The 27,242-nt window shown below is 36.1% G+C and overlaps 1 protein-coding gene across 2 annotated transcripts; it reads left to right on the plus strand.

The window, feature by feature from the left end:
* Positions 1 to 2,791: 2,791 nt before the first annotated feature.
* Positions 2,792 to 27,209, plus strand: LOC125271093 (proto-oncogene vav-like). Of its 2 annotated transcripts, none has more exons than XM_048195046.1 (28): positions 2,792 to 3,799; positions 5,172 to 5,288; positions 7,200 to 7,316; positions 7,395 to 7,453; positions 7,635 to 7,700; positions 7,983 to 8,088; positions 8,172 to 8,267; positions 9,709 to 9,777; positions 9,861 to 9,964; positions 12,352 to 12,451; positions 12,593 to 12,688; positions 12,782 to 12,850; positions 13,074 to 13,160; positions 13,258 to 13,343; positions 15,339 to 15,474; positions 15,549 to 15,658; positions 15,806 to 15,907; positions 17,952 to 18,046; positions 18,131 to 18,153; positions 19,476 to 19,518; positions 19,617 to 19,753; positions 20,206 to 20,271; positions 20,363 to 20,394; positions 20,504 to 20,614; positions 20,697 to 20,784; positions 25,155 to 25,284; positions 25,389 to 25,543; positions 26,824 to 27,209. In XM_048195046.1, exons 1-28 carry the CDS (start codon positions 3,713 to 3,715, stop codon positions 26,875 to 26,877), a joined length of 2,541 nt encoding a protein of 846 aa, XP_048051003.1. In that variant the 5' UTR covers positions 2,792 to 3,712; the 3' UTR covers positions 26,878 to 27,209. The 2 variants fall into 2 exon arrangements, with proteins under 2 accessions (XP_048051003.1, XP_048051004.1); XM_048195047.1 differs by having other exon boundaries at positions 3,143 to 3,799; positions 8,175 to 8,267.
* Positions 27,210 to 27,242: the final 33 nt, after the last annotated feature.

The following is a 27,242-nucleotide window of genomic DNA, read 5'->3' on the forward strand; positions in this document are numbered from 1 at the left end:
TTTATCGTGCAAAAAACAAATCAGAAATCAAATGCAATATTGTTCAGTGCCTCAATAATCTGTAGTTACATGATTACACCAGGAGGTGGCGATAAATTGTGACTAATGTGACACATGTAGCACCTGGAACTACCCTTATTGCAAAGTTAGGGCTGCACGATATTGGAAAAACCTGCCATTGCAATATTTTGCGATATATATTGTGAAATATTCATTCTTAGATGGTTGGGGTGATTTTGTAGGTGAGTGAATAGATGATGAACAAATTGCAACAAGCATTTATAAATATAATAGAACAAAGATACAAATTAATTAAATAGTGCTTAATATCTTTATAACAACATTCAGGTATGGAAATTGAACAATAAAAGGTAAAATAACACTGCATAGTCTTCGCTGTATAAATATAATTAATCTGTGTTAAAACTACAAAAGTGGAAGTGAAAGTGAAAACATGAAAGAAAAATTGACAGCTCATTCAGTCAAACTGATGGATAAGCTTTATTTGTATGATTTGAAACGTTCGTTTCAGTCTTTTTAAATGGAAGTTCCCCAAACCGGAAGTGCAACCCATAATTCGAAACACAGGAGGCTAGTCAGGAATAAGGTGGATATGTATAGAAAGATGGTTCACTCCTTTTAGTTATGAATGGGAGAAACTGCAACGCGTAATATAGCGGAATACATCCCGCCTTCTAAGTAAAAGAGCCAATCCCTGATTGTTAAAGTCATTGCGTCACTGCAGCTGCCGTTAGAGGCTCCGGTTTCCATAGAAACCCGAGACTCGCGCTTAAGACTGCACATGCGCATTGGCTCATCTAGCCTGAAGAACAAGCTTTTTTAATGCCATTTCAGCACAAGGAACAACATTTATGGGAGATTTTATTGCTGATTTGAAATATGTTATTTAATTGTGAGTTCCACTAGCAGTTTTTGAACCGTGGTGTCTGGTCCGTACAGATTAGCGATCCCTTAGACATCACACATCCTGACTATCACGGATGCACATCGCCATATCGATGCTAAAATGATATTGTGGCGCCTTATCATACACCTTATTAGCTGTGAATGGTGAGACTTTCAATTCATTAGCTGCTATAAATGACGAGAAAAACAACAAAGTGCAGTAACAGTAAAACTCTTGGCTCTACAAACCAGTGTGTTTATGATCATGATGATAAATTAAAATAGTATGATGACAAATACCAGTTTGCAAAAAAAGGCAGCGTAACAGAGTGTTTTTTTCTGCGAATGACACCGGAAGCCTCGCATATTCAAGTTACAAATGACCGTGCTGCTCTTATGTTAAAGGGTTAGTTCACCCAAAAATGAAATTTCTGTCATTAATTACTCACCCTCATGTCGTTTCACACCTGTACGACCTTTGTTCATCTTCAGAACACAAATTAAGATCATTTTGATAAAATCCGATGGCTCAGTGAGGCTTCCATTGACAGATAATTAACACTTTCAGATGCCCAGAAACCTTAATGTCATGAAGCTTCGAAGCTTTACAAATCGTTTGTTTTGAATCAGTGGTTCGGTGCGAAAGTCAACGAGGCTTTGTTATGTCAAAAGTGTTTCGAAATTTCAATGGTTCACCACTAGGGGGCGTGACTTTGGCAGTTTGAAACGCGCTCTGAACCACTGATTCGAAACAAAAGATTTGTAAAACTTCGAAGCTTCATGAAGCAGTGTTTTGAAATCGCCCATTACTAGATATTGTTGAATAAAGTCATTAGTTTGTTTTTTTGACGCACAAAAACGTATTCTCGTCGCCTATCTTGCTGTCAATGCAGGCCTCACTGAGTCATCAGATTTCATCAAAAATATCTTAATTTGTGCTCTGAAGATGAACGAAGGTCTTACGTGTGTGGAACGACATGAGGGTGAGTAATAAATGACAGAATTTTAATATGTGGGTGAACTAACCCTTTAAAAATAAGGTGGAGATACACATCATTGACTTTACAGATATGATACATTGAGCTTATTATTCTGAATATGAATATATCATATTCAAAATCATCTCAAAGACGTCAATTTGATGTGCTTATTTACATCTGTAAGACGTATTTTTTAGAGCTCATCTGCAACACGTCTAAAGGACGTTTCCTGACAGACGTTAAATAGATGTTTAGAAGATGTCTTTAAGATGTTTATAATTAAACAGACATCTTAAAGACGTTTCTCAGATGCTTTCCAGAAGAAGTGATCTTTAACAGACATCTTGCAGACGTACGTGTGCTATCTTGAGTAATTACTTCACATCCACTAAAAAGTATGTTCTATATAGTATGAATGTAATCCGGATGTACTACATTCGCCATGTCGTCATTATCATGAGTTGCGTCGCTTCAGTGCCATTCACAAATCCATCCATATGTCCACACTTAAGTATCTCGCCAGAAGTACTTTCATCTACTCTTTTATGAGTACTGTGAATTTGGACAAATACTTATTTTGTCACATACCGTTTTTCACCTACTATATAGTAGGGGTTTCAGATGCAGCCCTTGTGTCCATATAAGATTTGCACTTCTTATGAAATGTAAGTGATAAATACAAAGGGACCTATGATTTATTTGTACATAAAGATCAATTACAAGACAGGAAGAGGAATCAACAAAAACTGACATGAACTTCAAAATACAACACATGAATGACCTTCAGCATGAAAGAGTGATAGAAAACCATCACAAACATTTCGGCGGTGGACGGGGTCATACGTGCATACACTTACAAGGAGACATATTATTGTTTTCACACAAAATTAAGCGAGTTTCTGCTTGAAACAAGAAGAAATATCTGTCAGTGGGGTACGAATCAAGTTTTGAATCAAGCTTCTAACACCAATGGCAGATATTTGTTCTTGTTTCAAGCATAAACCCACTTAATTTAATACATTTTTCACAATATCTCAAGTAAATGTATGTTGATTTAAAAATGTTTAGGAAAACAAAATGAGACTGAAACATGTTAACAAATGAACATTTTATAACGTGCGTGACGTCAGCAGGCCGTTTCCCATCATGCTCGTGTTAGTTCACTAATCTTCATTGTGATTGTCGGCTCATAGTTGATTTCAGTGTCATCTCTGTTATCGTTTCATTGATCCAGAAGCGGATTGTCTGCTTTTATACAGTTAATGTACTGTACAAAAACTGGCCTGAGAGTTTGCATTTCCACGCAACAGCGCTGCTGCTGCTCTTTGACTGCACATACTGCGGTTAGTAACTCACACTCACTCACAGACACACACAAACACACACTTATACAGAGAAACCGCACACACTCTAGCAGCAGCACATGCAGGAATATAAAACCCAAATTTTGCAAGTCAAGTGAGTGTGTGACAGAGAGGAAAGAGGAAGTTGTGTGCAGTTGAAAGGCTTCCTCCCCTCTGCAGTGTTGCAGAGCAGCAGCAGCGGCGCGGAGGAAACAACGAGAGAGACGACAGAGGAGACGCTCGCTGGACATCCTGAGCAAGCAGGAAGACGACAAAGGTCAAAGGAGAGAGAGAGAGAGAGACTTCATTAATGAACACTCAATCACTCAAGCCATCGCTGGATCTGAATCTGTGCTGACTGTCGATTCGCTGTGTTTTGAAACTGATTGGTGATGTCGGGTTTGAAGTTTATCTCTGGGATCATGGATGCATTAGGAAGGTTTTAGGTCACCTGAGGGCCGTTAGTGTTCGTATCGTGTGGAGATGGAGTTGTGGAGGCAGTGCGCCGGATGGCTGATTCAGTGCCGAGTGCTTCCTGAGAACCACAGAGTCACCTGGGAGAGCGCACAGGTGAGAGTTTACGTGTGTATTACTGATGAACGAATCACTCCGTTTCCAAACTCTTCACACTGTGTCTCAATCCAACAGATTCACAGCAACTAAAATGAACTAAAACTGCACTCAAGTCTCAAAATCAAGCCATTCTTCCAGAACACTAGCTCTGAACAAACACCAACACAGAGACACTCTCTCCTGTTCAGAAAACACTGCAGTTTATGATACGTGATCTATGATTACGTTACGGCACAAGATTATTCTAATTTTCACATTTTATAGAGATATAAATGAAATATGAAATTCTTCCTCAGCAGTTTTGTCCTGTTTTCCAGTACATTCTTGAATCAAAGTGACTTCAGTCTTGTTTTCTGAAAAATGTTTAAAAATGTTTATGTATCAAAAATCTGCCAATAGGGTCAGAAAATAAACTTAATTCAAAGAGAAGACAAGACACCACTGACAGATATTTTTCAGGTTTTAAGCATAAAAATGATCATAATTTAGCTTTTTTCTTCTTCTTCTTCTTCTTCTTCAGAAAAATGACTTAATATCTTTAGTAATTTTCCTTCTCAAGTAAATGTATCTTGATTTGAGATTTTTTTTATATGCTTGTACTGAAAAACAAGACCAAAATACTAAGTAAGAAAACCATTTTTCAGCTACATCTGAATGTTTTGATAGTATTTCATGTTTTAAAATTTGAATATATTTCCATATGGTATTACTGTAGAAATATAGCAGATTACTGTCTTGTTGAGTTTGTTTTATGAGTATAACAGGTTTTGAAAAAAACTAACAAAAACATGTTCTCGGAACGTTTTGCTAATGTTGCCATAACGTTACGAAAACGTTATTGCTCTCTGAACATTTTTCAATTTAAATGTTTTCTTGGTTATGAGCGAACATTAAGGGAACATTCCACTTTATCATTATTCAAACATTATGCGAATGTTACTTTTGAATGTAAAAAAACGTTAGATGAACATCCAACTAAAACATTTCAGAAAAAAACATCATTAAAGACTAGATAACAAACGTTATATTAACGTTACTGGAAGAACGTTTGTTCTTGACATTAAGAGAACCTTGCCAGAACATTCCCTGTTAGCTGGAAAATGACCTGGAGGTTCATATTGTTTTGGTGGTTTTTGCTTTCAAATGGAAAAAAAAACATTCATGTCATTTGAAAGATGCAAAGCAGTGATGAATGATCCTCATGAATGAACCACAGACTGATGCTGTGTTCACTGTGTGAAGAAGTTCATGCTGACTGATGGATCAGTGTTCGAACACCAGTGGGCCGCGTCACCCTCCGGGTCTATCTGTCTGGATTTGATTTGACTGAATGTGGAGCTGTACGAGTGTTTAATTGTGTGTGTGACAGGTGTGTGATCTGGCCCATGCGCTGAGAGATGGAGTTTTACTCTGTCAGCTGCTCAATAACCTGCTGCCGCAGTCGGTCAACCTGCGACAGATCAACCTGCGACCCCAGATGTCTCAGGTACGTGAGAGAGAGACGGTATCTGTGTGATATGGAAATAACTCGATGACAATCACCAGCTGATCTTAATGGCAAATGAGCATATGTGTGTGTGTTTGTGTGTGTGTGTGTGTGTGTGGAAGCCACAGAGCAAGTTAAACTTGATGAACGGAGTGTTAACTGGTCAGTGTTTAATGATAACCTCACACACACACACACACACACACACACACACACAGATTTAAGAAACTTTATTGTGTTTGTGTCGCTGATGAATTTACAGCAGTTGTTTCATGTACAGCAGTTTCATTACACTTCCTTATTCTCAACTTAACTTCCTCCTGCACACACTCATTCACACTCACACACACTCACACACACACACACACACACACACCCGCCGCACAAGGCTGTGACTCAGGAAGTACTTTAAATGCAGATGTAGACCACTGTTTCTGCATTTGTCTCAGTGGTTCACACACACAGTTTTATTATGACTGATCCGTCGATCTATCTATCTATCTATCTATCTATCTATCTATCTATCTATCTATCTATCTGTCTGTCTATCTGTCTGTCTGGTACTTTGGGCACTTTGCTACAAGTGTTTTTGTTTGTTTGTATCTTTTTTAGAGGACTGGCCTATCATACAGGGACAGCAGCCAATTTGCTTGTGTAATATATAACATACACTGATCAGGCATAACATTATGACACTGACAGCTGAAGTGAATAACACTGATTATCTCTTCATCACGGCACCTGTTAGTGGGTGGATATATTAGGCAACAAGTGAAAATTTTGTCCTCAAAGTTGATGTGTTAGAAGCAGGAAAAATGGGCAAGCGTAAGGATTTGAGTGAGTTTGACAAGGACCAAATTGTGATGCTAGACGACTGGGTCAGAGCATCTCCAAAACTGCAGCTCTTGTGGGGTGTTCCTGGTCTGCAGTGGTCAGTATCTATCAAAAGTGCTCCAAGGAAGGAACAGTGGTGAACCGGAGACACGGTCATGGGCGGACAAGGCTAATTGATGCCCGTGTGGTCCGATCCAACAGACGAGCTCCTGTAGCTCAAACTGCTCCAGAAGTTAATGCTGGTTCTGATAGAAAGGTGTCAGAATACACAGAGCATCAGTTTGTTGCGTATGGAGCTGCAGACCAGCCCATGCTGACCCCTGTCCACCACAAAAAGCAGATAATGCTCCTGCCACAAAGCAGGAATGGTTTGAGGAGCACAACAACGAGTTTGAGGCCTCCAAATTGCCCAGATCTCAATCCAATCGAGCATCTGTGGGATGTGCTGAACAAACAAGTCCGATCCATGGAGGATCCACCTCAACTTACAGGACTTAAAGGATCTGCTGCTAACATCTTGGTGCAGATACCACAGCACACCTTCAGGGGTCTAGAGGAGTCCATGCCTCGACGGGTCAGGGCTGTTTTGGGACCAACACAATGTTAGGAAGGTGATCATAATGTTATGCCTGATCGGTGTAAGTGTGTGTGCTAGTGTTGTCAGAAATATAGATATTTCGATATGTATCGATTCTAACGTCAGTTTCCACAGTATTGATACACCGCTGTTCTCTCCGACGGCAAATTGACAGTTTGACACACACCGCCTCCTCTCACTCACTCGTCTCAGTCGCTCCAGCTGAATAGTGTTGTTAAAGGGCACGAATTTCAGCACGTGGTTGCGGGTATTACACATAATTTTACTCATTCTTGCAGGTTTTGCACTCACACCAAAAGCACACACCACAGATCTACTGTTTGCAAGTGGAGCGCACAGAGCCACCTACAAACAGCGTGCGAGTACCAAATTAAGTTATTTTTCCTGGCTTATTGCACTCAGAACAAAAGACATAGAGGAGATCTATCTATCTATCTATCTGATTGATTGATTGATTGATTGATTGTGTGTTTGTGCAGTTCTTGTGCCTGAAGAACATCAGGACGTTCCTGTGTGCCTGTCAGGAGAAATTCGGCATGAAGAAAAATGAGCTTTTCGAGGCCTTTGACCTGTTTGACGTCCGGGACTTTGCGAAGGTATGGGTGATGTGTGATCGCTGTGATGATGTCACTGTGTTGACGATGATGTCACACTAATGAATGCTCATACCGTAGGTGATCGACACGCTGTCCATCCTGTCGCAAACGCCACTGGCTCTGCAGAGAGGATTCCGGTAACACACTCACACACACACACACACACACACCTCAGATTGGTTCAGTTAGTCATGGTTTACTCACCCTCATGTTGCTCCAGACTCGTCTGACTGATTCTCTGTGGAACATAAAAGCAGATGTTCAGCAGAATGTTCATGCATTCAGTGTAATTCGTGTTTGTTGTCATTTTCGCTGCAGGCCGTTTCCAGATGAAGCTTGTGTTGGAGATGATGACATCTACACGGGCCTCTCAGACCAGATCGAGTGAGTTTAGAGACAAATCTGTGCAAAGACATGAGCTAAATCTGACAAACCTCTTTTGGGGAGCATCCTCGTTTGTCAAAACAATATCCCATGAACAATGTATAGATAATGTTTTTGAGCTAACATTTGGAGAACATTATTAAAGAACTCATAAGGATTGTTCTATTAATGTTGCTGGAAAAACATTTGCATTCAAGAACCTTGCCAGAACACTAGCTAAAGTTCTGAGAACATTCGCTGTTAGCTGGGATAGAAATAAATAAATAAATGATTGTCTCTCAGTGATACGGTGGAGGAAGATGATGATCTTTATGACTGTGTGGAGGAAGATGAGAATGAAGGAGATGATATTTATGAAGATCTGATGAGGACAGAGGAACCAGAAACAGTGAGACACACACACACACACACAGACCCAAATACAAACAGAGAACCGAATTGTAGATAACTGCACACATCTGTTTGTCACAGCAGCAGAAAGTTGAAGTGGACAAAAGGAGCTGCTGTCTTCAGGAAATCAGACAGACAGAGGAGAAATACACAAACACACTGGAATCCATACTTCAGGTACACACACACACACACACACTGTAATAAACACTTACAAACAAACACACACTCAAATATAACAGTAAATAAGCTGCTGGTCACCGTAGGAGAGACAAAAACACAAATTACCTCTCATTAATATCTCGTTTAACATTCTTAGCAAATGGAGACGTCCAAGGTCAAATGATCTGAGCTGCATTCCACGTTAATTTTATTTTATTTTCATTTTATGTTTTATGAATTCATTTGATTATTACAATTTTTAATGATAATGTTTTATTAAATTAAAAAAGGGGAGAAAATAAAATGGAATTTTGGTAAAAATGGATTAAAGTAAAAAAAGTGTTAAATAAATAATTATATAAATAAATGTAATTAAAAACAAATAAATAAACATTTTAATAAATTCTTAAGATGGACAATGGATGGAGTTGTTTCACTTAGTAGGATGAAAATAATCTGTTATTTAAACGGTGATTAAATTATATAAAAGCGTTCATAGAACGCTTCCTTTACAGGTTCTCGCTGGAGCTGTCAATCAAACAGAGCGAGTTTATCAGTGACTCCCACTTTTATTCAACGAATCTCTTATTTACATCATGTTTGCACTGTTAATTATGATGAAAGCATTCGTTAGTGTGCAGAAATCGTTTTCATGCGCTCAACAACATGTCTGTTATCGGCTGTTCATCACTGCAAACTTTCATGCCACAATCTAAATATAATTCCATAGATCTAAATCTCAACACTTTTCACGATTAGTTAACCTTGAGAGCTGTAATATTAAAAACATGCTAAAAGTTTGAGAGAGTAATACTTGGCTATTTCAAATGGAAAGATGTCAGCCAATCACAGCAGTGGCCATTTACACTGAAGTCTCACAGCAGACACGCCCCTTAAAACAGAGCGCTTAAACCAGAGGACTAAAATCAGGGAAGAAAAAATGTCTTTTATTTCTAAATTATGACCATTTTTTGATGTAAAAAGCATACTAACATTATAAGTGCACCCCAGGAAACATTATAAAACAACGCAGTTCATGACCCTTTAATTGTATAATAATTAATTATATTCATAAATAAATGATAAATTATTAAATTGTTAAACTTATTCAGCTGAATTTGAGCAAATATGAAATGTATTTCATAAGGCCCCATGTTAATTAGTAGATGTTTTGTGTCAAGCCACATGAGAAGCGGCTCTCTGAAGGGTCACACGCTCCGGAGCCGAGCGCTGAGGCTTTATATGTGCCGCTGAGGCTCTGACCATTGGGCCGGTGATATGTGCAGGTGCTGCGGTTTACTGATTCTCTCACACTCACATGTAATAATGAGAGGAACGTGTCAGTCAACCTGAAAGTGAAAGTGTTTCATCAGCCGGGTCTGTAACCACGAACATACAGCCGCTTCTCTCACAGACATGCGAGCGCTCAGGTGTGTGTTTGTTTGTGTGTCCACAGCACTTTCTGAAACCATTGCAGCCTTTCCTTCGGCCTGTGGACGTGGAGAACATCTTCATTAATATTCACGTGAGTCTCTCCATCATCATCATCACCTTATTGGTGCCTTCGGTTCATCTGTTCAGCTCAATAATCCACGTCATCTCTTACAGGAACTGGCCAACACCCATCGCTCTCTGCATCAGGAGCTGCAGGAGTCCATACTGAACTTAGGAGCTGAGAATCTCTATCAGATCTTCATTGACTACAAGGAGAGGTACTAGACACACACACATAAACACACACACAATCAATCACCTTTTGAGGGAACTCAACCCTGCGTCGACTGACGCTATGGGGACGTGTCCTCTGAGGCATGTGTAACATCATGCCATTCATTGGTCGACGCAGCGTAATTACATCGCAAGGAGCGTCTGAGAACATGTCATCAGCTTCTTTGTCTTCAAGAAGATGCTTGTTTGTGTGCTGTGTGAAGATAGCAGTGTGTTTAAAAGAAAGGAGAGAGGGTAAGCAGAATAATGGCGAGCAGACAGTTCAAAGGGTTTGTCCCTCCAGCATGCCAAGATTGCCCACGTTTTATAACGCCTGGCAATGGTCACGAGCTGTGTGTTGTCTGTCTGGGAGCGGAGCAGGCACGCTGAGCCCTCTAGGGCACTGGATGCATTCATCCCATTGATTTTTCTAAGAAAGCTCCGCTCCTGGCTGGCTCTCCACACGAGTGAAGGGAGTCAAGCCTCTGAGCCCCTCGTTTGCCAAGGAAGTGTGTAGGAATCTCAGACGGAGCTGATAGAGGAGTGTGGAGGAGTTCCCCTCACCCCTCTATGCCAGCTTCTTCCACAGAAGACAAGGAACTATTGCTTACCTATGATTCTGATGAGATTGACATGGTGTGAGTAGAGACAGATACTTTATCTACAATACCTGTTTCCTGTTTCACTACAGCAAATCACTGAATACGATGAGCTAGTGGAGCTTTTGACTCGTGTCACAGTCCAACTAAGCCTGATTTGGTCCAGCTCGAATAGCAAAATTGCAGACGGTCACTTTGTCAAACAATATCTGTCCTGTGAGCCTTCCATTTCTTCCAGACCTGCACAATGAGGTGTCAGATGCGTGGAGATCCATACTCCACCCACATGGTCCATTTGGCCTTGAGTTATTTGAATGTAGAAGGGCTGCGTGAGCAGGGTTATGGGAGGATGCTACAGGTGGACAGGAATTTAGCGAATTACCTCATCACTCAAGGCTATCATTTTGCCCTCTTAACCATGTCAAATGACATCAGGGTTGGTGGGCAGATCATATACGGCAGCTGGTCAAGCTGGTGGAGCTTTGCACAATATGACAGTCCTGCAAGCCTACCTGCTCAAAGAGCTGAATCAAGGGAAGGGTTTATCCCCGAGGCACTCTCTGAACTGCGTATAGCCACAGATCTAGATCTTCGTGCCACCAAGCAGGTGACCCACTCCATCTATGGTAGCAATGGAGAGGCATCAAGGAATATGATAAAGCCATCCTCTTTGATGCCTCTGGACGTTTTTGTACTGCCATTGAGACGGTGGTGCACATGTTTAGAGGAACGAGAATGCAGTCGGCCGCCTTTGAGAAGTACATCCCTCGCCAGCTCCAGGCCTCTCCTAAATAGTCTAAGCTTTTACCAGGAATAAGTTCCTGCAGAATTTGAGCGTGGCTGCCCGAGGAGGAGTAGGGAGTGGATACGCCATAATAGGAGGAGACACAGATCTGAGGGCTGTCAGTGCGGCAAAAAAAAGAGGAGAGTGATTGAGCAGGGCTACTGCCCAAGCTCTCGCCCTCATTTTTCATTCTTTTTCCATTTTTTTTCTTCCACTTCTCCCTCCCTTCCCATCTGAGGAGGGTGTTGGGGTACAATAGGTTGTTTTTAAAGGGGAATAAAACTAGGGGATGGCTGGGGCCATGTTGAGCCTGGCACCCGTGATCAGTGTTGGGGAAAGTTACTTTTAAAAGTAATGCATTACAATATTATGTTACTCCCTGAAAAAAGTAACTAATTGTGTTACTTAGTTACTTTTTATGGAAAGTAATGCATTGCATTACTTTTGCCTTACGTTTTCTCACCTGGCCTGGGCTTGCTTGTTTGATTTTTATCAGCAAATAAAAGTTCTATTTTTGGCAAATGTAAAGACCCTTTCACACCAAAAGTGGAATGAATAAGCTTTAGGCTTAAGGAAGTGCAACCTTACTTCCAGTTTCTCTCAACAGGGACAGGAGAGGTGTCAGTCTATAAATGGGAAAACAAAGTAACTTAAATTACTTTTGTGAAAAAGTAATTTTGCTGGTTGTGTTTTGTTTGTGTGTTTTGGTATAATATGTTTACGAATTTTATGCTGCACAAAAAATTGCCCCCTGGGCTTATAATAAACTTGAACCTTGAACCTTGGCGTAGTTTTTTATTGACGTCCCCATAGTGTCAGTTGACGAAGTGTTGAGTTCCATTGAAATATTACTAAACATTACTATGTAGACATATTACTGTAACTCAATTACTAAAATGGATTTACAAACGATTTACACACTAAATGGTTTCATGATTGAGGCCTGACGTTGAAGATGCCTCTGATCTGTGTGTGTGTGTGTGTGTGTGTGTGTGTGTGTGTGTTGCAGGCTGCTGCTGTACGGACGTTACTGCAGTCAGGTGGAAGCTGCCACCAAACACCTGGACAAAATCACCAGCACCAGAGAAGACGTGAAGATGAAACTGGAGGTCAGAAATACACAGACCACAGACAAATTTTGATCTGATATAAATATTTGCGACCTAGAAGTGCTAACCTAGAGGTGCCACAAACACCCATTGGTTTTAAATAGCAGATCCACTCATTTAGTGTGTGTGTGTGTTTGTCAGGAGTGTTCGATGAGAGCCAACAGTGGCAGATTTTCACTGCGAGATCTGCTGATGGTTCCCATGCAGAGAGTCCTGAAGTATCATCTGTTGCTTCAGGTAAAACACACACATCCTCATGTTGCTTTTCTTCTTGTTTCACTTTGTTACTGAGGACATTTCCAAACATTTGATGACAAATGTCCCTCTCAGGAGCTCATGAAACATACAGTGGACCAACAAGACAAGGAAAACTTACGCACTGCACTGGATGCCATGAGGGTGAGTGTGTGTGTGTGTGTGTGTGTGTGTGTAAAACGAGGTCTTAACCTTAATTACTCAGATATAATTAAAGAAATTGATACTTTTATTCAGCAAGGACACATTAAATTGATCAAATGTGACATTTATAATGTTTTAAAAGATTTCTACTTCAAATAAATGTTGTTCTTTTGAACTTTCTATTGATAAAATGATGTGTGTGTGTGTGTGTGTGTGTGTGTAGGATCTGGCTCAGTGTGTGAACGAGGTGAAGAGAGACAATGAGATCATCCGTCAAATCACAACGTTTCAGCTGTGCATTGAGAACATGGTACAGAAGCGCTTAAGAACGATTCACTTCAGCTCTGAACTCTGACTGATTCTGATTCAGTTGTGTTCATTCAGACTCTCTCTCTCTCTGTGTTTAGTCTCAGTCTCTGGCATTATACGGCCGTCCCAAAATAGATGGAGAACTCAAGATCTGCAGCCCAGAGAAGAAATCCAAACAGGACAGGTGTGTGTGTGTGTGTGTGTGTGTCTGTGTAGGTGAAGGGTTTAAAACTCTATTAAGGCCCGTTCACACCAAGAACGATAACTATAATGATAATTGCAACAATAACAGTAATTTTACTAACTATAACAATAACTAAAGCAGTAACTATGATAACTACAATGGCAACAATAAATATAAGGATAACTATGAAGTTTACACCAACTATAACAATAATTGTATCTATAATGATAATTATAACAATAACTAAATATAACGATAACTAAAACAGTAACTATGACTATAACAATAACTACAATAATAACGATAACTATAATAACATTAATATCTATCATGTCAACTATAACTATAACTATAACAATAACAATAACAACAATGAAAACTATAACTATGACTATAACTATTATGGTAACTGTAACTATAACGACAAATTATAAAAATTACAAACAAATGCAAATTACAAACTATAAAACTCTAATGATAACTATAATGAAAACCATAACTATGACAATTACTATAATGGTAAAAGTAGCTATAACAATGACTACAGCGAAAATTATAATTATAACTATAACAGTAACTATAACTATAATGGTTATGATAATTACAACGATAACTTTAACAATAACTATAACTATCACAGTAACTATAATGATAACTACAACAATAACTATCACAGTAACTATAACGATAATTAAACGATAACTGTAACAGTAACTATAATGATAAATAAACGATAACTATCCCAGCAATTATAACAATAACTACAACAATAACTATCATAGTAACTAAAACGATAACTGTAAAAGTAACTATAACGATAATTAAGACGATAACTGGTAACAGTAACTATAACAATAACTAAAAAAATAACTATAACAGTAACTATAATGATAATTAAAACGATAACTGTAACAGTAACTATAACAATAAATAAATGATAACTATCATAGGAACTATAACGATAATTAAAATGATAACTGTAACAGTAACTATAACAATAAATAAATTATAATTATCAGTAACTATAACGATAACTATAACAGTAACTATAACGATAACTACAACAATAACTATAACGATAATTAAAACGATAACTGTAACAGTAACTATAACGATAAATAAATGATAATTATCAGTAACTATAACGATAACTATAACAGTAACTATAACGATAACTACAACAATAACTATAATGATAATTAAAACGATAACTGTAACAGTAACTATAACAATAACTACAACAATAACTATAACAATAATTAAAACAATAACTGTAACAGTAACTACAACAATAACTATAACACTAACTATAACGATAACTAAAACAACTATCACAGTAAATATAACTTTAACAATAACTGTAACAGTAACTATAACGATAACTACAACAATAACTATAACAATAATTAAAACAATAACTGTAACAGTAACTATAACAATAACTACAACAATAACTGTAACGGTAACTCTACCAATAAATAAATGATAACTATCAGTAACTATAGCTATAATGATAACTACAACAATAACTATAACACTAACTATAACTATAACGATAACTGTAACAGTAACTATAATTTCACTGAAATCTGCTGCTGTTACTCCTGTTCTTAAAAAACCAAACCTGGACCCAGCAGATTTCATCAACTCTCGTCCAATCTCCAATTTACCATTTGTTTCGAAAATTATGGAAAAAGTTGTTGCCAATCAGCTACAGTCTTTTCTAGCTCTCAGCAATGATTTCGATGCATTTCAATCTGATTTCCGCTCTCTGAAACTGCTTTAGTTAAGGTTGTCAACGATCTGTTACTTTCTGGTGACTCAGGTAATCTTCCAAAGTGATTCCAACATTATCGTTCATTAGCCGTGTCCTTATCGTTACAGTTGGGTTGTGGACTCCCTACTCTCCAGTGATTATTAAAACTTTAAAATTACACTTATCGTTCTTGGTGTGATCAGGCTGATAGTGTGTAACGTGTGTGTGTGTGTGTTCAGGTACGCGTTCCTCTTCGACAAGGCTCTGTTAGTGTGTAAGAAGCGCAGCGGCGAGAGTCTGGAGCTGAAGGAGCTGATTGAACTTCAACATTACCAGCTGAGAGACGAACCGTCAGGAGAGAAGGACAACAAGAAGGTCTCAGTCTCGTCATGTTTCCTCAGATCTTCATCTCAGTGTCTCCTGTATGTAACGCTTGTGTGTATTTATAGTGGACACACACGTTCCTCCTGATGGATTTATACGGTCAAGGCGGCTACGATCTGTACTTTAAGACGCGTGAGCTGAAGAAGAAATGGCTGGAGCAGTTTGAGATGGCGCTGTGAGTCAATGAGCTTATTACATTATATTTTTTTGATTAGGATAAGAGCTGTACATTCAGATCTGTGGCAGTAAATGCATGTGAAATTATATTTCTGCTGTTTGAACTTCAGTTATTAATATGTGCTGGTGTATGGTGTGTGTGCAGGTCAAACATGTGTCCGGAGAACAGCTCTGCTAATGGTCATGACTTCCAGATGCACTGTTTTGAGGAGACCACCTCATGTAAAGCGTGTCAGATGCTCCTCAGGTGCTGCTCTTCTCCACTCAGCTCTCTGCCTGTCAAATGTTTATATCGTGCTGCTTCTTGAATTGATGAATTTGGATTTTTCACGTGGGAAAGTTGCTTACAGCAGAGCATGTTTTATATTTTCAGTTTTCATTTTTAAGTAGTTTTAGTAGTTCTGTTGTTTTTGTTATTTTATTCGTTTTTTTTTTTTTTTTATATTTCTCTATATTTTTTTATTTTGTTTTAGTTTATTTCCGGGGTTTTTTCAGTTAATGAATATGTTTTAAATAGTTTTTATTGTTACTTTAAATTGTTAATTGTAGTTTATCAATTTAAGTTTATTCATTTTTAATATTTTCTAACTAATTTTGATATTTTCATTAGTTTTTATATTTCTATTTAAATATATATATATATATATATATATATATATATATATATATATATATATATATATAAATGAATAAAAAAAAATATATATATATATATATAATGTATATATATATATATATAATGTATTATTTATTTTTCCACTTTTAGTAATTTCAGTATTTCAAAACATATATTTCAATTAGTATCAGTATTTCTAATTTAGTTCTAATTAAGTTTTTCATACAATATTTATATTTTATTATACAAAGAGGTGTTTTTAAAAAATAATTATCTTTAATTTTTTTTATTTTATGTTTTAGTTTATTACAGTTAAGGCCTGTTCACACCGGGACGAATATCGCGCGCGATTTTCGCCGACGTTTAACGCCTCCTGACTAAACAACGGGCGCCAATGTGAGTGTGCACACCGACGCGAAAAACGCGAGACGTAAAAGCGTCATTTTTAAAAAAACGCCTCGGGTTCGTTTTTTTGGTTTGACGCGCCGCGTTAAAAACTGGCCGACCAATGAGATTGGTGCTTTTGTTCACGTGCCTGGAGCTGCTGAAGTTACAGTAAAACACGACTTGGTGGCGCTCAAGCACAAAATGGTCTTGCCGAGCACACAAGACGACGAAGAGAAAGTAAGTAGACGAGGAAGACCCCTACAAACTATCCCTGCATCTCAAACAGCTCCCTAGCTTCATAGGTCGTGTATCAGTATACCATTTAAATGAATGTGGCCGACTCCCTGATCAGTGCCCTGACTAGTGAAGTAGAGCGCTGATTGAGACGCACACTATGGGTGCTCTGCCACAGATGTGTATTATTTCTGTATTTTTACTTAAATATGTTTATTTACACTACCGTTCACTTGTACTACTGTCATTGTGACATATTTGCACTACCGTTTCTGACTAATATATATATATAATGTAGGCCTATGCCATTTTATATATGCATTTTTTTTTATCTTCTTTAACTTTATTAATATCATATGTTTATTTGCACTACCGTTAAGCACAAGCGCCACATACTGTCAGGGAATGAATTTGCACTTTAACTCGGCGCATCGCCGGTGAAAATCGCTTGGGTGTGAACACAAAAAACGTCTCGAAAAACGCTGACGATAAACGCGTGCGATATTCATCCCGGTGTGTACGGGCCTTTAATCAAAATATTTTTAATAGTTGTGAATTTCAGTTTTTATTTTTATTTTAAATAGTTCATTTTACTTAATTTTTAATATTCAATATTTTAATACTAATATTTGTAGTTTTGAAAATGTTTCTATTTAATTTTTAATTTATATTTTAGTTTATTTCAGTTAATGGTATGTTTTTAATAGTTTTTTTATTTTAATTTTAGTTTATTAAAGTTGATTAATTTTTAATATTTTATATTTTCAAACTATTCTCATTCTTTTTTCACTTTTAGTAATTTCAGTATTTCAATACTTTAAATGTTTAATTAATATCAGCATTTCTAACGCAGTGTGTTATTCTGGGTGAAGGATGTCGTTGTGTTTGTTATTAGTGACGGTCTGCTGCTCAGTTTCGGTGAAAGCTCTTTTTAGAGCGAGAGGAAGTTCTGAGTCCTGAGTCTTTTCACGTCGTGTTTCATCAAACCTCGTTGAACTCGGAAGATGAAGGCGAATGCAGAGGTTTGGGCTGATCGCGTGTGTGTGTGTTTCAGGGGCATCTTCTATCAGGGCTACCGCTGCACGCGCTGTAAGATGGCCGCACATAAAGAGTGTCTGGGCCGAGTTCCTGTGTGCGGACGAAACTCTGGTGAGACTCTGAGTGTGAGACATGTGACTGTGTTGATGTTGTTCCTTCGCTCGATCTCACATGTGCTTCTCATTCACTCCACAGAATTATCTGGAACGCTGAAGAAGGTTTGAGCGTCTGAAACTCACTCTCACAAACTCAACTGTGTTTCTTCTTCTACAGTTTTATTTCTTTACTGCTCTTTGGCCAATAAACTGGACTTTAAACACACCTTGATATAAAAATAATGATAAACCCATTTACACACTGTGAAAGTGACCCTGAATTCAAACATTTAAACAGCGTGAATATAAGCTGTTAAGCTTATTATATTAAGCTGTGGTGTAATATAAGTTCTTTTATTTATTTTTCCTACAACTTTTAATCTTTAACAACTTAATAATAAAATAAACATTTTAAAATAAAGTAATATGCAAATACATATAGCTTTTATATGCTGCTTCAACAATATATAAAATATTATATAATATATAATGTATGCAAACAAAATTAACATATTTAATTTGAACAATATATTAGGAATTAATATAATTCAACAAATACTACATATTGTTATATTTAATAAATTGTATTAAATTAATAAATATGCATATTTTTAATTTAGTTTTATTTTACAAATATTGTATAACGTTATATATATATATATATATATAAAATTGTATTAAATTATAATAGATTTGTATATTGTTCATTTATTTTTATTCTTAATTTCCCACAATTTTTAATTTTATATTTTCTAACAATTTTTATTCTTTATTTTCTACCATTTTTAATCTTTTATATGCTGTTTCTATAATATAATATACTATATACAAACAAAATTAACATATTTAATTTGAACAATATATTAGGAATTAATATAATTCAACAAATATTACATAGTTATATTTAATAAATTGTATTAAACTAATAAATATGCATATTTTTTAATTTCGTTTTATTTTACAAATATTACATAATGTTATATTTATTAAATTGTATTAAATTATAAAATATTTGTATATTATTATACAAATAATATTTGTATAATATAATTTATTTTTATTCTTTATTTCCCACATTTTTTAATTTGTATATTTCCTAACCATTTTTATTTTTTATTTTCTACCATTTTTAATCTTTTATATGCAGTTTCTATTCTATAATATAATAAATATAATATAATATAATATAATATAATATACAAACAAAATTAGCATATTTAATTTGAACAATATATTAGGATTTAATATAATTCAACAAATATTATGTTATATTTATTACATTGTATTAAATTATAATATATTTTTAATTTTTATATTTCTTAACAATTTTTATTCTTTATTTTCTGCCGTTTTTAATCTTTTATATGTTGTTTCTATAATATATTATTCAGTAATCATGAAGTGTCATACAGTGAGTGTTGAAGTGTGTTTTCCTGTGTTTCCAGGGTAAGACGATGAGGTTAGCATCTCAAAGACAGACTAAACCAGGTAAAAGAGCATGTCAGACAATTTCCTGATATTCACACACACACACACACACACACACACACTCGTCCGTGTCCTTCACCCTCGTCTGTCTCCATCAGGTCTGCCGAAGATGGAGGTGTGTATGGACTACTACGGTCTCCCTCCGCCGCCGGTGGCGTTCGGCCAGCCGCTGCCGCTGACTGTGGGTGACGTGGTGGAGCTGACGCGAGCCGAGGTGGACCTGCAGTGGTGGGAGGTGAGAACACACGCTCCGCTGGGAACTTCAGAGTCGCATCCGTTCTATCCGAGCGAAACGCTTCTCAAACAAGAACAAATGTAGGGCGGGGCTTGATTTTGTCAGTGGGGAACTGATTGGATGGTTGTGGTTTGCTATTGGTGGAACTCGTGTTATGGGTTGCCCCGCCCTCTTCATCAGAGAACAGAGGAGATGTTCTGATTCAAGATTACCAGGAACATGAATTTAACACAATAATTATAATTTAGTTTAGTATGAACACTGCAGGATCTGATGGTGAGTTTAAGCGGTGTGTCTGAAGGAGGTTACAGCAGGTCACACTTCAGTCTCGCACTGTTCTGATAATGGAGAAGAGAAACTTCAGTGCGTCTGCAGTTCTTTCCTTCTCTTTTCCTCGCGCTTCAGTAGTTGTTCCTGCTGTTGATTCCTGGATATGACTGCTGTTGTTTCAGGGCAGGAATCTGACCATCGGCGAGGTCGGCTGGTTTCCCTGCAGTAAAGTCCAGCCGTTTCTACCGGTAAATTGAAGCTAAAAAATATATATAATATATAAATCTGCTTGATGATTTCTAGTTCTAGTGCAGTAAATGTGTTGTTGTGTCTCTGCAGGCGTCACCTCCAGATTTATCAGCTCTGCCCTGGTAAACACACGCCGCTCATCTACATTCACTGCGTGTCATTAAAAGCACAGGACGTACAGTTTCCCGTCATCGTGTCGTGACTGCGTGTGTGTGTGTGTGTGTGTTTCAGGTTCGCTGGTAACATGGACAGGGCTGGTGCTAAAACTCTGCTGACGTCTCGCTCCGATGGGACGTTTCTCGTGCGACAGAAAGATGCTGGAGAATACGCCATCAGCCTCAAGTACTGTGAACACGTCAAACACGCTGACTGACAGCTGTCAATCAAACTGCACTAGTGACACGCCTCTCTGTCTCTGTCTCAGGTTCAACATGGACACCAGACACATAAAGGTCACGTACTCAGAGGGACTGTACAGAATCAACGAGAAGAAAGCCTTTAAGGGGCTGTATGTAAGTGATCACACACACACACACACACACACACACACACACACACATTCACACAAACAATAATTGAGCTCGTTAAAACAGGATGGATTCTGATTGGCTGTCAATTCTGAGTGATTCCAATATTATCGTTATAGTTGTGCAGTGGACTTCACTATTCTCTTAGAGTTGGAACGATTATTACACCTTGATGGTCATGTTTATAGTTATTGTTATAGTTATTGTTAGTTTTCCTTAGTTATAGTTAAAGTTACCGTTACAGTTATTGTTACAATTATCCTTAGTTATTGTTACAGCTAACATTACAGTTATCTTTACCATTATCCTTACAGTTGTTACAGTTATCCTTAGCTATTGTTACAGTTACTGTTAGTTATCGCAACAGTTATTGTTAGTTAATGCTACAGTTATCCTTAGTTATTGTAACAGTTACAGTTATTGTTATAGTTATACTTTGTTATTATTACATTTATTGTTACACTATCCGTTAGATATTTTTAGTTATTGCTACAGTTATTGTTAGTTATCCTTACAGTTACTGTTAGTTATCCTAGTTGTTACAGTTATTGTTACAATTATCCTTAGTTATTGTTACAGTTATCTTTACCATTATCCTTACAGTTATTGTTACAGTTACCAATACAGTTATCCTTAGATATTGTTAAAAAAATTTGTTACAGTTCCTGTTAGTTATCCTTAGTTACTGTTACAGTTATTTTTAGTTATTGCTACAGTTATCCTTACAGTTATTGTTAATAATGTTACACTTATTACAGTTATCGTTACCGTTATCCTTACAGTTATTGCTACAGTTATTGTTAGTTATCCTTACAGTTACTGTTAGTTATCCTAGTTGTTACAGTTATTGTTACAATTATCCTTAGTTATTGTTACAGTTATCTTTACCATTATCCTTACAGTTATTGTTAGTTACCAATACAGTTATTCTTAGCTATTGTTAAGCTACAGTTATTGTTAGTTATCCTTACAGTTACTGTTAGTTATCCTAGTTGTTACAGTTATTGTTACAATTATCCTTAGTTATTGTTACAGTTATCTTTACCATTATCCTTACAGTTATTGTTAGTTACCAATACAGTTATTCTTAGCTATTGTTAAAATTGTTTGTTACAGTTCCTGTTAGTTATCCTTAGTTACTGTTAGTTATTGCTACAGTTATCCTTAGTTATTGTTAATAACGTTACAGTTATTACAGTTATCGTTACCGCTATCCTTACAGTTATTGTTAGTTATCCTTACAGTTTCTGTTAGTTATACTAGTTGTTACAGTTATTGTTACAATTATCCTTAGTTATTGTTACAGTTATTTTTAACATTATCCTTACAGTTATTGTTACAGTTACCAATACAGTTATCCTTAGCTATTGTTAAAAAATTTTGTTACAGTTCCTGTTAGTTATCCTTAGTTACTGTTACAGTTATTTTTAGTTATTGCTACAGTTATCCTTACAGATATTGTTTATAACGTTACAGTTATTACAGTTATCGTTACAGTTATCGTTACCTCTTATCCTTACAGTTATTGCTACAGTTATTGTTAGTTATCCTTACAGTTACTGTTTGTTATCCTAGTTGTTACAGTTATTGTTACAATTATCCTTAGTTATTGTTACAGTTATCTTTACCATTATCCTTACAGTTATTGTTACAGTTACCAATACAGTTATCCTGAGATATTGTTAAAAAAAATTGTTACAGTTCCTGTTAGTTATCCTTAGTTACTGTTACAGTTATTTTTAGTTATTGCTACAGTTATCCTTACAGTTATTGTTAATAATGTTACACTTATTACAGTTATCGTTACCGTTATCCTTACAGTTATTGCTACAGTTATTGTTAGTTATCCTTACAGTTACTGTTAGTTATCCTAGTTGTTACAGTTATTGTTACAATTATCCTTAGTTATTGTTACAGTTATCTTTACCATTATCCTTACAGTTATTGTTAGTTACCAATACAGTTATTCTTAGCTATTGTTAAGCTACAGTTATTGTTAGTTATCCTTACAGTTACTGTTAGTTATCCTAGTTGTTACAGTTATTGTTACAATTATCCTTAGTTATTGTTACAGTTATCTTTACCATTATCCTTACAGTTATTGTTAGTTACCAATACAGTTATTCTTAGCTATTGTTAAAATTGTTTGTTACAGTTCCTGTTAGTTATCCTTAGTTACTGTTAGTTATTGCTACAGTTATCCTTAGTTATTGTTAATAACGTTACAGTTATTACAGTTATCGTTACCGCTATCCTTACAGTTATTGTTAGTTATCCTTACAGTTTCTGTTAGTTATACTAGTTGTTACAGTTATTGTTACAATTATCCTTAGTTATTGTTACAGTTATTTTTAACATTATCCTTACAGTTATTGTTACAGTTACCAATACAGTTATCCTTAGCTATTGTTAAAAATTTTTGTTACAGTTCCTGTTAGTTATCCTTAGTTACTGTTACAGTTATTTAGTTATTGCTACAGTTATCCTTACAGATATTGTTTATAACGTTACAGTTATTACAGTTATCGTTACAGTTATCGTTACCTCTTATCCTTACAGTTATTGCTACAGTTATTGTTAGTTATCCTTACAGTTACTGTTTGTTATCCTAGTTGTTACAGTTATTGTTACAATTATCCTTAGTTATTGTTACAGTTATCTTTACCATTATCCTTACAGTTATTGTTAGTTACCAATACAGTTATCCTTAGCTATTGTTAAAATTTTTGTTACAGTTCCTGTTAGTTATCCTTAGTTACTGTTAGTTATTTTTAGTTATTGCTACAGTTATCCTTAGTTATTGTTAATAATGTTACAGTTATTACAGTTATCATTACCGTTATCCTTACAGTTATTGCTACAGTTATTGTTAGTTATCCTTACAGTTACTGTTAGTTATCCTAGTTGTTACAGTTATTGTTACAATTATCCTTAGTTATTGTTACAGTTATCTTTACCATTATCCTTACAGTTGTTACAGTTACCAATACAGTTATCCTTAGCTATTGTTAAAAAATTGTTACAGTTCCTGTTAGTTATCCTTAGTTACTGTTACAGTTATTTTTAGTTATTGCTACAGTTATCCTTACAGTTATTGTTAATAATGTTACACTTATTACAGTTATCGTTACAGTTATCCTTACAGTTATTGCTACAGTTATTGTTAGTTACCCTTACAGTTACTGTTAGTTATCCTAGTTGTTACAGTTATTGTTACAATTATCCTTAGTTATTGTTAGTTATCTTTACCATTATCCTTACAGTTGTTACAGTTACCAATACAGTTATCCTTAGCTATTGTTAAATTTTTTGTTACAGTTCCTGTTAGTTATCCTTAGTTACTGTTACAGTTATTTTGAGTTATTGCTACAGTTATCCTTACAGTTATTGTTAATAACGTTACAGTTATTAGTTATCGTTACAGTTATCCTTACAGTTATTAGTACAGTTATTGTTACAGTTATCGATACAGTTATCCTTAGTTATCGTTACTGTTATAGTTTTTGTTCAGTTATTCTAACAGTAATCATTAGTTATTGTTACAATTATTGTTATACTTATTGTTAGAGTTTTTGCTACAGTTATACTTACAGTTATTGTTGCAGTTGTTGTTATCTTTAGTTATTTTTACACTTTCATTGATACAGGTATTTTTATTTATTGTTATAGGTATCGTTACAGGTATTGTTAGTTACAGTTATCAATACCATTATCCCTACAGTTACACTTTTATTGTTACAGGTATTTTCAGTTATCGTTATAATTATCCTTAGTTATTGTTACAGTTATTGTTGGTTGTTGTTACAGTTATCCTTACAGTTATTGTTGTATTTATTGTTAGTTATTGTTTCAGTTATCCTTATAGTTAGTTATCATTATAGTTATCACTCGTTATCTTTATAGTTATTGTTACAGTTGTGATGTGGACTTTGCTATTCTGTTAAAAGTTAGAAAGATTAAATAACTTTATAATTATAGTTATTGTTCTTGGTGTGAGCTTGTCATACCGGTTCTTGCATTTTTGTCAAAATTTAGTTATTCACATATTCTTATTCTGTGACAAATTATTTACATTATGTGATGTTTTTGTTAATGTTGAGTACATTTGGGGACTTTTTATTTAGAAAACAATACGGTTATATCTACAAAGTCCAATGGAATGCAAAAACTCTGAAGCTCAATATCTCAGAAGTGCTCAGAATACAGATAGAACCTTATAGTTCCAAGGTGACGATACATGTTTGTAACAACATGAGGTTGATTTGATGATTTGAGCTGCATCTGTATCTGTGTTAATAAAGGCAGACGCTGTCAGGATCAGTTGTCAGAATGTTGTGTGTGTGCGTGTGTGGCAGGAGCTGGTGCAGTACTATCAGGAGAACTCGCTGAGAGAGTGTTTCAAAGACGTGGACTCCAGACTGCAGACGCCCTACAAGCAGCCGGAGCAGAGCGCAGCGCCGGTGCACAGTAACTCACGCGGCACAGGTACGACACCACACTCCTGCTGTGAACACACACACACACACACACACACACACACACACACACACTGACTCACAGCTAACTGCTCCACCCGTGTGTGTTCGCAGGGCCAGCGAGCGAGCGCTATTTCGGCACCGCCAAAGTGCGCTACGATTTCTCTGCGCGTGACCGAACCGAACTCTCGCTGAGGGAGGGAGACACCGTCAAAATCATCTCCAAGAAAGCTCACAACGGCTGGTGGAGAGGAGAGGTGTACGGCAGGGTACGACACACACATTTAACACTGGAAAGGGACCTAAAAACAGTCTACTCGCCCTCATGTAGGACCATCTTCAGAAACGCAAATGCAGATCTTCTCCATAAACTCAGCACCAGTTTAAATTTAAAAAATTTAACATTTTTAAATTTTATATCTTGGCTAGGACATTCCTGTAAAAAGATTTTTAGTTACACAGAGGCTTTGTAAATACATTAAAATAAAGTATTTAATAACTGTAAGGATAACTGTAACAATAAATTTAACAATAACTAACAATAACAACGATAACTAACAATAACTGTAACGATAACTAAGGATAAATAACGATAACTGCAACAATAACGATAACTGTAACAATAACTTTAATGATAACTATAAAACGATAACTAACTAAAACGTAACAGTAACTGTAACGATAACTAAAACAATAACTAATGATAAATGTAACAATAACTAATGGTAACTAAAACAATAACTAACGATAACTAACAATAACTGTAATGATAACTATAAAACGATAACTAACTAAAACGTAACAATAACTGTAACGATAACTAAAACAATAACTAATGATAAATGTATCAATAACTAATGGTAACTAAAACAATAACTAACGATAACTGTAACAATAACTATAATGATAACTATAAAACGATAACTAACTAAAACGTAACAATAACTGTTACGATAACTAAAACAATAATGATAACTGTAACAATAACTGTAACTAAAATGTAATGATAACTAACTAAACCTGTAATGATAACTAACTATAACTTTAACAACAACTGTAATGGTAACTAAAATGTAACGATAACTAAAACGTAACCATAACTAACTAAAACATAACAATAACTGTAATAACTATAACTGCAACAATAACTGTAAGTAAAACGTAATAACTGTAATAACTAACTAAAACCAAACCTTAACTAAAACGTAACAATAACTTTAACAATAACTGTAATAACTATAACCGTAACGATCTGTAACTAAAACGTAATAACTGTAACTGTAACGATAACTGTAATACGTAACGATAACTAAAACTGTAACAATAACTGTAATAACTAAGGATAACTGTAACAACTGTAACATTACCTAACAATAATTACCTTTTTATTCCATGGCAGAAACAGGCTTCTATACAGAACTTATCTGTGCATGTGGTTCATAAGGTCATTTTGCAGGGTTTGCAGCAGCACGAGGACGAGTAAATGATGGTTTCTGTCTGAACCGTCCCGTTCTGTGCACGGTTTATTAACACGAGTGTTCTTCTACAGGTGGGCTTGTTTCCTGCTAATTATGTGGAGGAGGAGCATTCAGATTACTGCTGACCAATCAACACCTTCATTTACCGTCACACTGAACGTTACTCTCGCGAGGCCATACGAGCTGCATCCCAAACTGAGACACAGCCACAATCAGTCGTTTACATGATCTCCGTCTGGGGTTTGTTGGCTTGTATAGAGAGAGTGTTTCTCACTAGACGACAGACCAACTGAATGATTTTAAGCTTTGGTTTTAGAGCCACTCTCATTTGGAGTGACTTCATTTAGATTATTTCTCAGAAGATCGACTCATGTGCTTCATGAGATATTTGATATTTCAGTGGATGTAATAAGGTGTTTTTTCCTTGAGATTCTGATTAAACATGTTTGTTTGAAAACACGTGTGCTACTCATCAAAAAACAGAGGCTTG

Source organism: Megalobrama amblycephala, linkage group LG7, assembly GCF_018812025.1.
Source record: "Megalobrama amblycephala isolate DHTTF-2021 linkage group LG7, ASM1881202v1, whole genome shotgun sequence".
NCBI lineage: Eukaryota > Metazoa > Chordata > Actinopteri > Cypriniformes > Xenocyprididae > Megalobrama > Megalobrama amblycephala.